Source organism: Pleurodeles waltl, chromosome 4_1 (genome assembly GCF_031143425.1).
Source record: "Pleurodeles waltl isolate 20211129_DDA chromosome 4_1, aPleWal1.hap1.20221129, whole genome shotgun sequence".
NCBI classification, from domain to species: Eukaryota; Metazoa; Chordata; class Amphibia; order Caudata; family Salamandridae; genus Pleurodeles; species Pleurodeles waltl.
Genome location: NC_090442.1, coordinates 886,230,181 through 886,243,698, shown reverse-complemented (window position 1 = coordinate 886,243,698; position 13,518 = coordinate 886,230,181). Strand labels below are relative to the sequence as shown.

General features: G+C 45.0%; 1 protein-coding gene across 3 annotated transcripts in view; it reads left to right on the top strand.

Annotated features, from left to right (window-relative positions):
* Nucleotides 1-13,518, top strand: part of TUBGCP6 (tubulin gamma complex component 6) — a 518,646-nt gene that overhangs the window by 100,988 nt on the left and 404,140 nt on the right. For all 3 annotated transcript variants that reach the window (XM_069229637.1, XM_069229636.1, XM_069229638.1), the window contains exon 4: nt 10,204-10,414. In XM_069229637.1, the coding sequence (XP_069085738.1) occupies nt 10,204-10,414 (211 nt within the window). The remainder of the gene's footprint in view (nt 1-10,203; nt 10,415-13,518) is intronic.

Sequence of the window (13,518 nt, the reverse complement as noted above, 5' to 3'; positions counted from 1 at the left end):
TTGAAAACGTTGTATCATATCCCAAGATATTCTAGTAAGGCTAATGTCTTGCATCTGCAAATTTAATTAAATATCAGCATCTTGGAGAGTGCTGCATTGGTCGCTAGTCTGTCAAATAATTAATTGTAAGGCCCTTTGCACTATTCACTGTTCTCTTCACTAAACCAAATCACTGCTTGCACACATACACCGTAAGCATGTGGCAATTTCCACATGCTTACGGTAAAAGACGTTCTGCTATTGGTATACCAGGAAAATCCGCAGATACAGGCTTAAGGTAAATTTGAAATTTCAGATTTATGTTTGTTCTTATTTTCATGAAATATAATATCCGTATTTTATTTTGCTCCTCCTAAAACCTGCCTAAAAAAAGGATATTCCATGCTGTATCACACACATTTAGCACACTTTACACCTGAAGGGTAGTAGGCAGGATGACCTGCCTTAAGTTTAGAAGTAGTTTTTTGAGTGTGGAAAAAAATTGTAAATATGTGTGAATAATCACAAAGGTACTACTTTGGGTGTTTCAGTCATTTTCATTGTTCACTCTCATTGTGCGCTGCCAGGAACACACAGTACTCCTGTCCCAGGGCTGACAATTCCACTCATTTGTTGAAAATTCTTAGTAGTGGTAAGTACCATCTACATAGTGGAAATATACAAATCTGACTTTGTGTAGCAAGATCAGGATATTCCTTTCAGAGTTGTTCCGGTCTCTACACGGAGATTTGACAAGGAGTGAAACATTTGTTTAAATCCAGGCTGGACACAGGCTAAACTCCTAGTAGGCTGGGGACCAGCATTCTTCTTTTTAATAGTGAATAGACAATTGGACCATCCCCCATTCAGCCTTGCAAACAGTCCTGAAGGGAACCTGCACTATTTTGTTGTAGTCCTGTATGTATTTGTTTTCCACCTTCGTAACCAGTACACACATTGGCTAGTCTGTGTTATAAGGCTGGACTGAACACATTTTCCTGGACTGCTTCTAGCTCCTATCCGAGGCTGTGTAATCACTTAGTATTTCCCTAAAAGGTACAACGTTTATCGGCATCAGAAGGAAGAAAGGCGAAGTTTATGCTTTTGTGGAATGGATCCGTTTTACTTAGTCTCTGCATTGCCCATCTTGCGGAATATCCTATGGCATAATCGGCCTCGTGTGGCCCGTGACACGTGATCTCTGCCGGTTGCTTTATAAACGAAGCTTCCGTTTTTAGCACTTAGGTAAATTAAAGCCCGTTTATATTCTGGTAGCAGTGCAGCTTTTGGTGCGCAGGTTGTGTCTCGGCCAATCAGAAGAAATCTTGGCACGAGCTGTAGCTCATATCTAAATTGCCTGCATAGCTAGAATAACTAAAGAACCACCCTTGCTTCCATGGCATGTAGAAATGTGTCCATTGTGAAGAAGTATGTGCCGGCCCGTTGTCGGCTGCCTTCAGCCAATGCTCGTTTTCCCTGCATTGACTCCTAGGAATGGATTGTACTGCGAGGAGCTGTCGGGTTTTACGAAGGTACATATTCAATATTTGTATTAGTGTTGGGGTTTTCAGAATAGAAACTCCTCGGCACTGACCCCTTGCCCGCCTCTGTAACGACTAGCCTATACACCGTTATTGAAAATGTAAGCTTATAAACGTTATAAAGCATTTTTATGCTTCAAAGTATATCATTCTTGAACATCAGTACTCCTAATTTTGGAATTCATAGATAACCTCGGTCTTCAGCTTTCGGAAATTTAGATTTTCCGGACGGAGAGGGTAATTCTCGTTATCTTCTGTAGATACATTTTTAGTAAGTATTGATTTCCGGTGGAACATTTTGATTTGCACTTGGGCTTGATTCATGATCCACCAAAACGAGTCAGCGGGTTCAGCACTCCGAGTCACCTGCTTTTGGAAGGCTAGTAAAATGATTTGATGCGCAAGACTGTACGATGCAAGTGCTGAGAGTCAATTCATCTTGCCCTCTGTGCTGCCTGCATATGTGGGTCATTACTATTGTCATAATCAGATATCAAAGGTTGGTTTGAACAAGTTACTCACTCCCCTTCACCGCTCAGAAGGAAGCTTTTGAATCGTGGCCCCTTGTGGACAGGCCAGTAGTGTGCGTCAGTCATCTCAGGCAGCCCAAATTTCTACTGGTTCTTTTCTTCAATATGTGCATATATATAACTAACCTATCCTCTTTAGGTCATGCCTAGTAGACAGTGCAAGATGTAATGTCACGAAAGACCTGTTGTAGGTTTACCAAGAACTTGGAGTGGGTTTAAAGCCTGCCCATTGCTTGTCGTTGGTTGTCTTTATTGTCACTTCTGTCTGCTTGCGTCTTATTTGATGGCTTTCGTTGTCCCATCTTGTGTTCGCCCCACCAATGGAGCTTAGCCTTGTTATCATCCTTTTGATTGATGGACTTGTATTCTTACACTGCTCACTTTTAAGGTCCTGCTTTCTAGGGTCGTACCTACGAGTGCATACTCTAGCGCATGTGTCTCCCTTGTGAGACACTTGTGTACAATAAAAGGCTGGGAGCCCACCTGTCACTTACCATTTGTTGGCTTGTGTGGCACTTTTCTGATGTAATTCATCACTGCAGACCATGCATCATTTCCGTTTCTCTGTGTGGAGAAAAGACCAAGCACTGATTGATTCAACTTAATCAGTGTCTGTCCGCTTCTCCCGATGTGATTGAGGTGCTATTTTGTTCTTTTTAAATTCTAGTGGCCTGCAAACAGAAGGCTTGTGTCTGGCTAAATCGTGCCTAGCAAGTCAAACACATTTGCAAAGTTTTATTTTTTATAGCTGACTCTATTATTGTGTTACATCGTCTTTTATCACTTCGCACCCATGTTTTCTTTTGATGTTGCTCATGGGCTCTTTTCTAAAAAAACAAAAAACAATTATCTTGTTCTAAATATTGCAAAGCTAAATTGTTTCTTGATTATGTATAATTTCTGAAATGATGCTTTAACACAATCGTGAAGTACACCTAAATCCACCCCACTCCAATCCGCTCCACTACAATCCACCCAACCCACCTCACTCCAATCCTCCCAACCCACTCCAGTCTAATCTGCACCACTTCAGTTCACCTCCCTCCGATCCAAAACAATTTGCCCACTCCAAAAAAATCTGCCCCACTCTAATCCAAAACAGTCTGCCCCACTCCAATCTGCCTCACTCCAATCCACAACAATATGCCCCACTCTCATCTTCCCTGTTCCAATCCAAAACAGTCTGCCCCACTCAAATCCAAAAAAACCTGCCCCACTCCAATCTAAAACAATCTGCCCTGCTCCAAACCAAAACAATTTGCACCACTCTGAAAAAATCTGCCCCTCTCCAATGTAAAACAATCTGCCCCGCTCCAACCAAAACAATATGCCCCATATGCCCTGCTCCAATCCAAAACACTCCAATCTAAAACAATCTGCCCCACTCCAGTCCAAAACACTCTGTCCCTCTCCAATCTGCCCCACTCCAAAACAGTCTGCCCCACTGCAATCTGCTGCGCTTCAATCCAAAACACTCTATCCCAAAACACTCTACCCCATTCCAGTCTGCCCCACTGCAATCTACCCTACTTAAATCCAAAACAATCTGCCCCACTCCAATTTGCCTCACTCCAATCTGCCCTAGTGCAGTCTAAAACAATCTGCCCAACTATAATCCAAATCAACCTGCCCCACTGCAACCTAAAACCATCTGTCCCACTGCAATCTAAAACAATCTGCCCCACTCCAAACCAAAACGATCTGCCCCACTCCGCCTCACTTTAGTCCAAAACAATTTGCCCCACTCCAGTTCAAAACAATCTGACCCACTCAAATCCACCCCACTCCAATCCAAAATCCTTCCCACTCCAATCCTCCACACTCCATTCCAAAACAAAATGCCCTACTCCAATCCAAAGCAATCTGCCCCACCCTAGTCAGCGCATTTAAATCCGTAACACTCTGCCTCATTCAAATCTGCCCACTCCAATTCAAAAAAGTCTGCCTCACTCCATTCTGTCCCACTCCAATCGTTTCTACTCCAATCTTCCCCACTCCAATCCAAAACAATCATCCTGCTCCAATGCAAAATAATCTTCCCCACTCCAAACTGCCCCACTCCAATCCAAAACAATCTGCCCCACTGCAGTCCAAAACAATCTGCCCCACTCCAATCCAAAACAATTTGTCCCACTCCAATCCATTTCAGTCTCCCCACTCCAATCCATTTAATTCTGCCCTCACCAATCTGCCCCATTTTAGTACAAAACAACCTGCCCCACTCTACCCTGCCCCATGCAATCCCAACCAACCTTCTCCAATCCCAAACAATCTGCCCCACTCCAATTTCCCCCACTCCAATTCACCTCACCCTAATCCAATCCACCCAACTCCATCCCAATTCAACCCACTCTAGTCAACCACAGACCACCTCACACCAATCCAGTCCACCCACATCAAACCAAACCACCCCACATCAATCCAATCCACCCACTCCAGTCCACCTCACCCCAATCCTTTTCACTTCACCGCACTCCACCACATCCCAATCCAGCCCAATCCATCCCACCCCAGTCCAACCCACCCTACCCAACCAACCTTACTCCAGTCCAACCCACCTCACTCCAATCCAAATTCATTCCACCCACTCCAATCCATCCCACTCCAGTCAAGTCCACTGCTATCCTATCCACCTCACCCCAGTTAACCTACATGACCCCACTCCAATCCATCCCACTCCACTACAGTCCACGTTAATTCACCCCACTCCAGTCCAGTCTACGTTAATCCACCGTACTCCTGTCTAAACCACCCCAAACCACTTTCATCTACCTCACTACAATTCAGTCCACCCTCTCCAATTAAACCACCCTACACCAGTCCACCTCACTCCAATCCACTCTACTCCAATCCAGTCCACCCCATTCCAATCCAGTCCACCCCATTCTCATCTAATCCACTGCACTCAGTCCACTCCAAACCACCCCTATCCACCTATTCCCCACCCTTATTCAATCCACCCCACTGTAATCCACCCCACCCCACTGTAATCCACCCCACACAAATCCAACCCACTCAATCCAATCCTTCCCAGTTCGATCCACCCCAGTTTTATCCACCCCACTCCAGTCCATCCCACCAACCCAATCCAAATCGCCTCAATGCAATCCAACCCACCCTACTCCAATCCAGTCCACCCCACCCCAATCCAGTCCAGCCCCTCCAGCCCACCCTCCCCAATCCACCCCACATTTCAATTCACTCCACCCCACTCTACTCCAATCCACCCCACTCTACCCCAATACAGCCCCAGTTCATTCCACTGCACTCCAATCCAATACATTCAGCCTACCCCACTCCAATGTACCACACCCCATTCCAAATAACCCTAATCTAATCAACTCCACTCCACCCCAATCCATCCATATCTAATCCAGTCCAACATGCTGCACTCCAATCCATCCCACTGCAGCCTACTCCCTAATCCTGTGCACACCACCCCATTTGAATCCACCCCACTCTAATCCACCCCACTCACTCCAATCCACCGAACACTATCCCAGTCTAATCCAGGCCACCCCACCCAGTTCATTCCACCCCATTCTAATCCACCCTGTTCCAATCTAATCCACCCCACTCCAGTTTAGTTCAGCCCACCCCACTCTATTCCGCCCCACTCTAATCCAGTCCACCCCATTCCAATCTAATCCACCCCACTCCAATTCAGTTCATCCCACCCCACTCCAGTGAATCCAATCCTACCCACTCCATTCTAATCCACTCCATTACAGTCGAATCCACCCACTCTATCCCACTCCGCCCCAGTCCAAACCACTCCATCGCTATCATTCCAATCCAAAACACCCATCCCAATCCAGTCTAATCCATTCCATTCAAATCAACCATAGTCCAATCCACCTCGCCCCATTTCAATCCACCCACCCCAATCCAATTCACCCCACTCTACTCAATCCACCCACTCTAACACAGTCTAATCCACACCACTCTACTCCAGTCCATTCCATTACCTCAATCTACTCCAGCCCAACCCACCCCACCCTATTCCATCCAACTCCACTCTGACACTGAACCACTGAGCTCTACTCCCCTCTATTCAACTGTGACACTCTACTGCCTCACTCCACTCTACACCTCTCCAATAAATCCACTCTGACGCTCTGCTCCCCTACTCTACTCTGACTCGCCACGCCACTATCTTTTCGCTATGCTGAATAGCAGCACGTTGCCATAGCCAATTGCTCTTGTATTGGTGATACCTGTTGGCTTTGCCAGTGCTTGCTTTCTTTTTGGTTAAGCACTTCATCCGAATCCGTGTGTTTTCCAGGTTTCTCTTTTGTGTTTCTCCCCCTGCCAAATACCCTCCTGCCACCACACTTCATACTGTTCTCTCCCTTAAATGCTGCTTGGTCTCCTTTGTGCGCCTCTTCTCCCACCCCATACTCCTTGTTCTCTCCTTTGTGTGCTTCTTCCCCTGACCCACTGTGTTGCTCTCTCCCTCATGTACTACCTTTCCTCAAATACCCAAGCTGCTTTATTTCCCTCACCCCTTCCCACTTTGTTTCTTCCCTCCTCCCACTGCCCCCACCTCCTAATTATTTCACCAGTAAATTTTTTAAATACTTTGTCGAGCATGGCAGCAGATTCCTGCCGGCAGTTTCGCACTACTCCAATTTCATTTTTCTTTTTTACTGTTCAATCTTTGCTAAGGAAATCCAAATAAGTGCACCAACGTCCTTTCATAGGTACGAGTGGTGATGCATTTACTGCACTCATTTATGTGATGACTAGTGCACCTACGAATGATGTTGCATTGCATATCCCTCTTCATGCAAAAGTTGATTTATTCAAAAAATGCTGATTGCTTTAGGCCTACTTTGAAAATAACACATCGGGACTGGGCCACAGTCCCAAGGTGCCAATTCAAAACAAGTCCGTTCCCTGCCATCTGAGTACATTCTTATCAGCCTAAGCCCTTGGTGGGAAAAACACGAAGAATACAAACGTGTGCACATTGTACAATGTGGAAAACTACTTGCAGCTTTTAACATAGCAGTGGCTAATTGTAATTGTAATTGTAATCGTATTTATATAGCGCTTACTACCCCTGACGAGGCGTCGAAGCGCTTTTCGATGAGTAGCACGCTACTCCGGTACCCAACAAGAATTAGTGATGGATTAGTATAATTTAATAAGGAGTACAGTTTTAGTATTATTATGAGTTAATTTGAGTTGCGGATATGAGAGTTTGTTAGTTAGATTGACTGGAGTAATGGAGGGGTGGAGGAGGAAAGAAATCCAGAAGTGTTAATTGGGAGTTTATCCTTCATTTGCTCAATCCAAAGGCTTGAGATGAATAAAAGGAGGGCGGAGGGGAAAGAGGATGTGGAAGGGTTAGGGAGAGCATAGTAGCAGGGTGAGATGAATGCAGGAGAATTTAGTAGGGTTGTGTGGGAGGTCACAGAGGTAGAGTGAGGTTTGGTGAGTTAGATGTGGGGGTGGAGGGATGAGCTTAGGCAGAGATATTTAGGAGATGGAAGTGGTCGAAGGGATTTGGGATGAGTCCGAGTGAGAATGGAGGATAGTTTGATAGAGACATGACATAAGAGCGATGAGTAGATAAGTGTGATAAAAAGAGAGCAGAAATTCATAGAAACATGCCAGGCACAGAAACAACATATACACATATATATATATATATTTATACACACACACACACATGACTATACACACACATCTGCACATACAATACATAATTAGAAACATGGGTAAAAAATACTTAGTCGTCCATCCATCATCCTGGTAAAAAGGCGGGAAACTCCCCCACCTACCTCGAGGGTGGACGGGGCGTGGCCCAGCGGGCGGAGCCCACAGGTGCTCCACAAAGGGAGAAACCCTCCACTCTGTGTCTCCAGCAGAGGAAGACAGAAACCGCGCGTCCCAGTCAGACACAGACCACGCTCCAGCACATCATCAGCTCACCTCCAGGAAGGATTCCAGATCCCCTCCGCCATGGGATCTCTGAGCGCACAGCCCCGCCCCGCCCCGCCCCATCCCTGCTAAGCCCAAGAGCCAGGGTGGGCCGTCCTTTCCAGAAGGTGAGCTTCAACCGCGGCATCTGCCGCGTCCACATTGTACACTAGGGTACGTGATGGGCCACGGGGGCAAAAACGTCTTCAGCAACCTTGTGTGCCCCCGGCAATGTCATTGCCATTAGTGTTAATGCTAAAATAAAGTCAATAGGCAGAATGAAGCTGGTGGTCACTAAAGTGACGGAGTACTGATAGGCTAAGTAACAGCAAGTCAGTGGTCAAAACTCGCATATCATTACAGTTGGTCAGGCAACAGCCCTCTTTTAGCTGTTTGCTAGAAGCTAACACCAACAAAACGTAGACTGAAAGGGAGTTTGGGTCAGCCCCCTTCAAACTTTTTTTTGGAGAGGGTGTATTGATCCCTTTAAGGCAGTGCTTTAAGAAAGTGTCATTTGCTTTTTGGATCAGATCTGCAGGCTAATTCATTCTCTCCATTAACTACTGCCCATTAAGTGTGTTAATCCGCCTGGCTAAAGAGTGCCCTCATTGGAGTCGTGGACCATGAAGTGAAGCGTCTATGTACTGCAGCGGAAGCACAGTTATGGTTCTAACACTGTTTCTTAATTCCTGTTGATTTTGCACTTGAACCTGGTTTTGTACCTTAATGTATTTGCACTCCTTATAGTGGTTATGCGTTCTTCCTGAAGTTGCATCAATGACGTTTTTTTTTTTAACCAAATGCTATTATCCTTTTAAATGTGATACCACAGTACTGCTTACTTTGTGCCTAAACATGTTTTGCACTTTAATCTGATATTCTTGTAAACATGATTTTGTACCTAAACTTTCTTTTAATCCTGAATGTGATTTGTGTTTCTAATACCCTATTACCATAATGTATGGAGAGAGATGTCCTAAGCACAGAGATCAATCTGTTAAAGCATCCCTAGAAAAACGTCTTTCTCTCAACCCAGTGACCCGTCTCCTATACTTCACATCATACCTGCTCTACTAAAATGTAGGTCTGCACGTTCTCCTGCAATTTGCTAAGCTGCTCTGATGCAAACTCTGACCTTGATACTATTGCTCTCACGAACACATAGTTTTAATTCCATTCCATATAATTATTACCACTAAGAAGGAACATCCTCCTCAACAGAGCAGAAAAAGGGGCAGAGGTTGCCTTTACATACAAGAGTCACTTAAATGCAAACTGAGTAATTTAACAAACTCCTCATTCCAATGCTACAATGGAGAGGACAAACACAACACCTAAACCACTGGTGCTGAACATCTTACACCACCAATCTGACAGCAAAAACAGTTTTGTTAATTAATTCCTTGATTGTAGCATCGATCATTTCATCTCCCCCTGTGATGAGATTTTATGGGAAGATTTCAGCCTCCACTTGGGAAAAAAACTCAGAGAGATCCACTCATCCCTCATAAAATTCTCCCTATCATACAACATTCTACTACAAGATTCCTCATCTGCTGCCCTTTGCAGAGGCCCAGCCCTGGACTTGATTTTCATAAAGCATCACTATATACAAATCTTTAAGCCTCTTACATTGGCTAGGTCAGACCACTTCTTCATTCTTTTCAATATGCTGAACTTAATACCCCCCCCAGTCCCTGATCTTCTCTATGCTAAATCTAAAAACCTAAAAGACTTTGGGAACAATCATTAGCAAAGCGAGTAGAGGTGGGGTAAATGTGCGAACACAAACAAAGAAATATCAAATGTGAAAACCGTTTTGCTGTGTCTCTGCATAACCTGTATTTTCTATTTCCCTTCTTACATAGCGGCTTACCCTTGGCCCAAGCTTGAGATTCTGCTATTTTTTTGTATTCTTCAAGCTGGTGGTACTGATGCTATGCAGCAGCTACAGCTTGGAAAATTAAAAAATAGGATACAGCCTGTCAGTGTATTCTTTAGACTATTAAAGATACCCCCAATTTTTGTTTTAAGTGAATTTATTTATTGTTTTTTAAGGTTAAAAAAAGCAACCATGGGCACAAAATACTAATAAAATTTATGGAATAGTCAACATATTCTGGGATTTGGACAAGGTGGATAACTGGACTATAACAAATTATACCAGTCATTAGGTTTTCTAAAACCAATATTTCCTGCTTTTGTATTTTGTTCATTTGATGTAGTCCTCCTGGCAAAACAGAGGAGCCTTACCTTACCGAAGCAGGAAGAGAAGCATTTGATACATTTTATAGACTTCGAGAAGGGGAGGTACAAATCCTCAGCATTGCCTTGCTTCAGCCCCCCCAGTTGGTGATGCGGAAGGAGTTTGACCTGGTGAAGGATGTTTTGAATGTCTTGATCGGTGTGGTATCTGCCACGTTTTCATTCAATCAGGTAACAATTTCTTATTTGTAAACATACTACTCAGGTGAACAGTCTAGGTGTCCGGACTTTGCACACATTGTTCTCTTTGAAGGATAACTTGCTACACATGTCAAATGAAAGCCTTCTGACTCTCCTTGCATCAATTTGCAATGTGAAAATTGCCACAACAAATGTAACCAAGATCAGATAATTATATTTAGCTGTTACTTTCATCCTGGTTTGTTTTCCACCATTGGTTTGGATATTGGTGAAACGATCAACAAAACAAGTTAGTATTGTGCTTTGAAGCGTTTTCCATTGCATAAGAGCAAGCCATCTGACATATTTTATTTCCAGCTGATTAATATACTACACATTAGACTGGTTACAGGTTTATAGACCTGTTACAGTTCAATGAAATCCATGTACAGTTCAATTACTTCTCTATGGCTTCACCCTTCAAATCCTCAATTCTGACACTCCCACTCAACAGTGATGCAGTCTTGTTTAATCCACCCGGCGCACATCTCCACAAACTAAATCAGGCTCGGTGTGTGAGTGAAATTTCTGAATTGTTTTGTGTCGGAAGCTGGCTTTCTATGCAGTGTGCCAATGTAGTGGTACACTATGCAGATAGTCCGGGAGACCACTATTGGCTGGCAGAGGGTAAAATAATAACCCTAAATGCTCTCTTTTGTCGTAGTGTGGGTGAGCAGTTTAGGCTGATCAGCATTTGTTGAACACACAGAGTCAATAAATGAGACACACGCTCAAGAAGAAACTCATCACCAATTTTAGAAAAATATAACACTTTTTATATTATTCTTAGATGCCAAATATCTTCAGCATAACGTAAGTACTGTTTGAGATATTACTTTGCACAGAGGGGTAAGTATTGCACACGAATGCCCTTTTATGCGATAATGCTTTTCAATGGAGAAGAAACATGTACTGCCTACAGGTGCTTCCAGAGGTATCTTGGTCTCCCCTTTAGGTCTAGGGTGATAGGGGATCAAGGTCACAAGAACCACCAGAACTTCAGTTTTACCTGCTCTTGCAGTGCTGACCGAGTCGGCTGCCTTGCACTCTACATGATTGGCGAAGAGGGGGGCTACCTAGAAACAGGCTGCAAATGGGGACCTGGGGACAAGTATGGGAGCTTCCAATGGATGGGGGGAGGTGCTCAATTCATGAGGGTTCTAGGAGTAAGGGCGCACAGTCCATAGTCTTGGACATTGGCCGGGGGTGCTCAAGTGCAGAGGGTTCTGGTCGGCTGATCCTGTGCATCAAAGGTGCTCATGGTGTTTTGTTAGACCTGCAGAGGGGGAAGAAAAACAGACGGTAGGACCACTCTCATGGGCAGCCTCATCGGTTCTATTGTTACTCAGTGGCAGGTTTTTTTTTTTTCAGTGATGGTGTCTGGCCCATGCACAAATAAGAGTTGGTGCTTGACACTGCTCCAGTACCCCAGGTAATCGTGCAGGGCTACTCCCTAGGGGCATCTCCAAACATGGTTGGGAGACGGGTATGTCCTCCTGATGCACAGTGACCTCCTCCTGGGTGATTGCTGCCTCGGTAGACCCGGTGGCCAGCAGATCGGTGGACCAGATGTCACAGTCAGTGCCTGCAGGTTGCAGGAAAGTGACTACTACACTCCAATGGAGATGCTGGCTGGCTGGTTTGTGAAGTGCTGGCAGCCCTCCTAGGCTTTTGGGTGATGCACATCTGGAGGACGAGTCAGATCCAGGTGATTTGTAGGGATAGCAACAGTTAGACAGGGTTTGGCATGAAACGTCCAGGCTGGTCCACAGTTCTCGCGTTGGTTGGCTTTTCATCCTCCTCCTTCTTTAGTCAGATGAACCTAAGTTCCAGGTGTCAGTTGGGGGGGGCACCTAAATACTCAATTTAGGAGCATTTATGAGAGTGTAGGACAGTGAGCTACTTACTCCTAGGGTGAAAACACCCCGTATACGACCACTTTGTGTGGAGTGGCATAACCCTGTCCCAAAATCCCTAATTCTACCAAAAAACAAGATGGTAGAACCCTTCTGTTGTGGAGCAAATCAGGCTGCCCACCTTAGGGGTGTGACTAGCCTGGTAGTGCATCACGTCTCCTTGCATAGCTAATTTCCCATCTGTCCTGGTGTCAAATGGGCCTCAGGGCAGAGGGTGGCCTCTCCCAGGTCTGGCGCATGTCAAGGTCGCATACCAAAGGTGGCAGGGTCTTTGAAGTCCCTGGCCCTGGTATGCAGATTCACTAGCCATCCTGCTTGAGGAGGTGATAACACCTTCCTCAGGAGCAGGCATCGTTTATGGCCTAGGAGAGCGCAGGCTTTCACCTCCAAGGGTTTCAGACGCCTGTCTGTGGAGGTAGGCTGGTCGATACCAGTCAGCCGGCACACTTAAGAGTCTGGTAGGTTTCAGGGGGCACCTCTGGGGTGCCTTCTGGATGCCTATCATAGTAAATCCAATACTGGCATCAGTATGGATTTATTAAGATGAGGTGTTTGATACCAAACACCATAGGTTTCAATTGAGCCATTATATCTATGGGTAACACATACCTTAAGATGGCTTCCTTGGTCACTTGCAATATCTAGGAATCGAACTAGACATCACAGGGGCATATGTGCTCATGCAGGTATGCCCTCACATCAACTATAATGCATCCTGCCTTAGGACTCCAAGGTCTGCTGTAGGGGTGACTTGCATATATCAGATGCAGTGATTTGGGGCATGGCACAAAATGAGTATGCATGTTGTGTTTTCACTCATGGCTTGCACCATGACATGCAGTCTGCAGTGGCAGGCTGTGTGCAATTTGTAACCTTATATGCTGCAGTCCTTAGGGACCCACTATAGTATCCAGGCCCTAGTTTCCAGAGGTACCATTTACTATGCACTTACAGAGGTACTAAAGTGTGTGCCTATTGTACACAATTAGAGTTTTTACCTTGTTTTAGGGAAAGAGCATCGGCTCTGAGGACCTGGTTATTAAGAACCCAGTGCACCTTCCATTGAAAAACCTCAGAATCAGTGGCAAATAAGTGGAGGAGGTGACCATGCAAAAAGGGGCACTTTCCTACATTATGGATAAGTCAAATGCAAAATTTCGAAAGAAACTGCACTTCCCT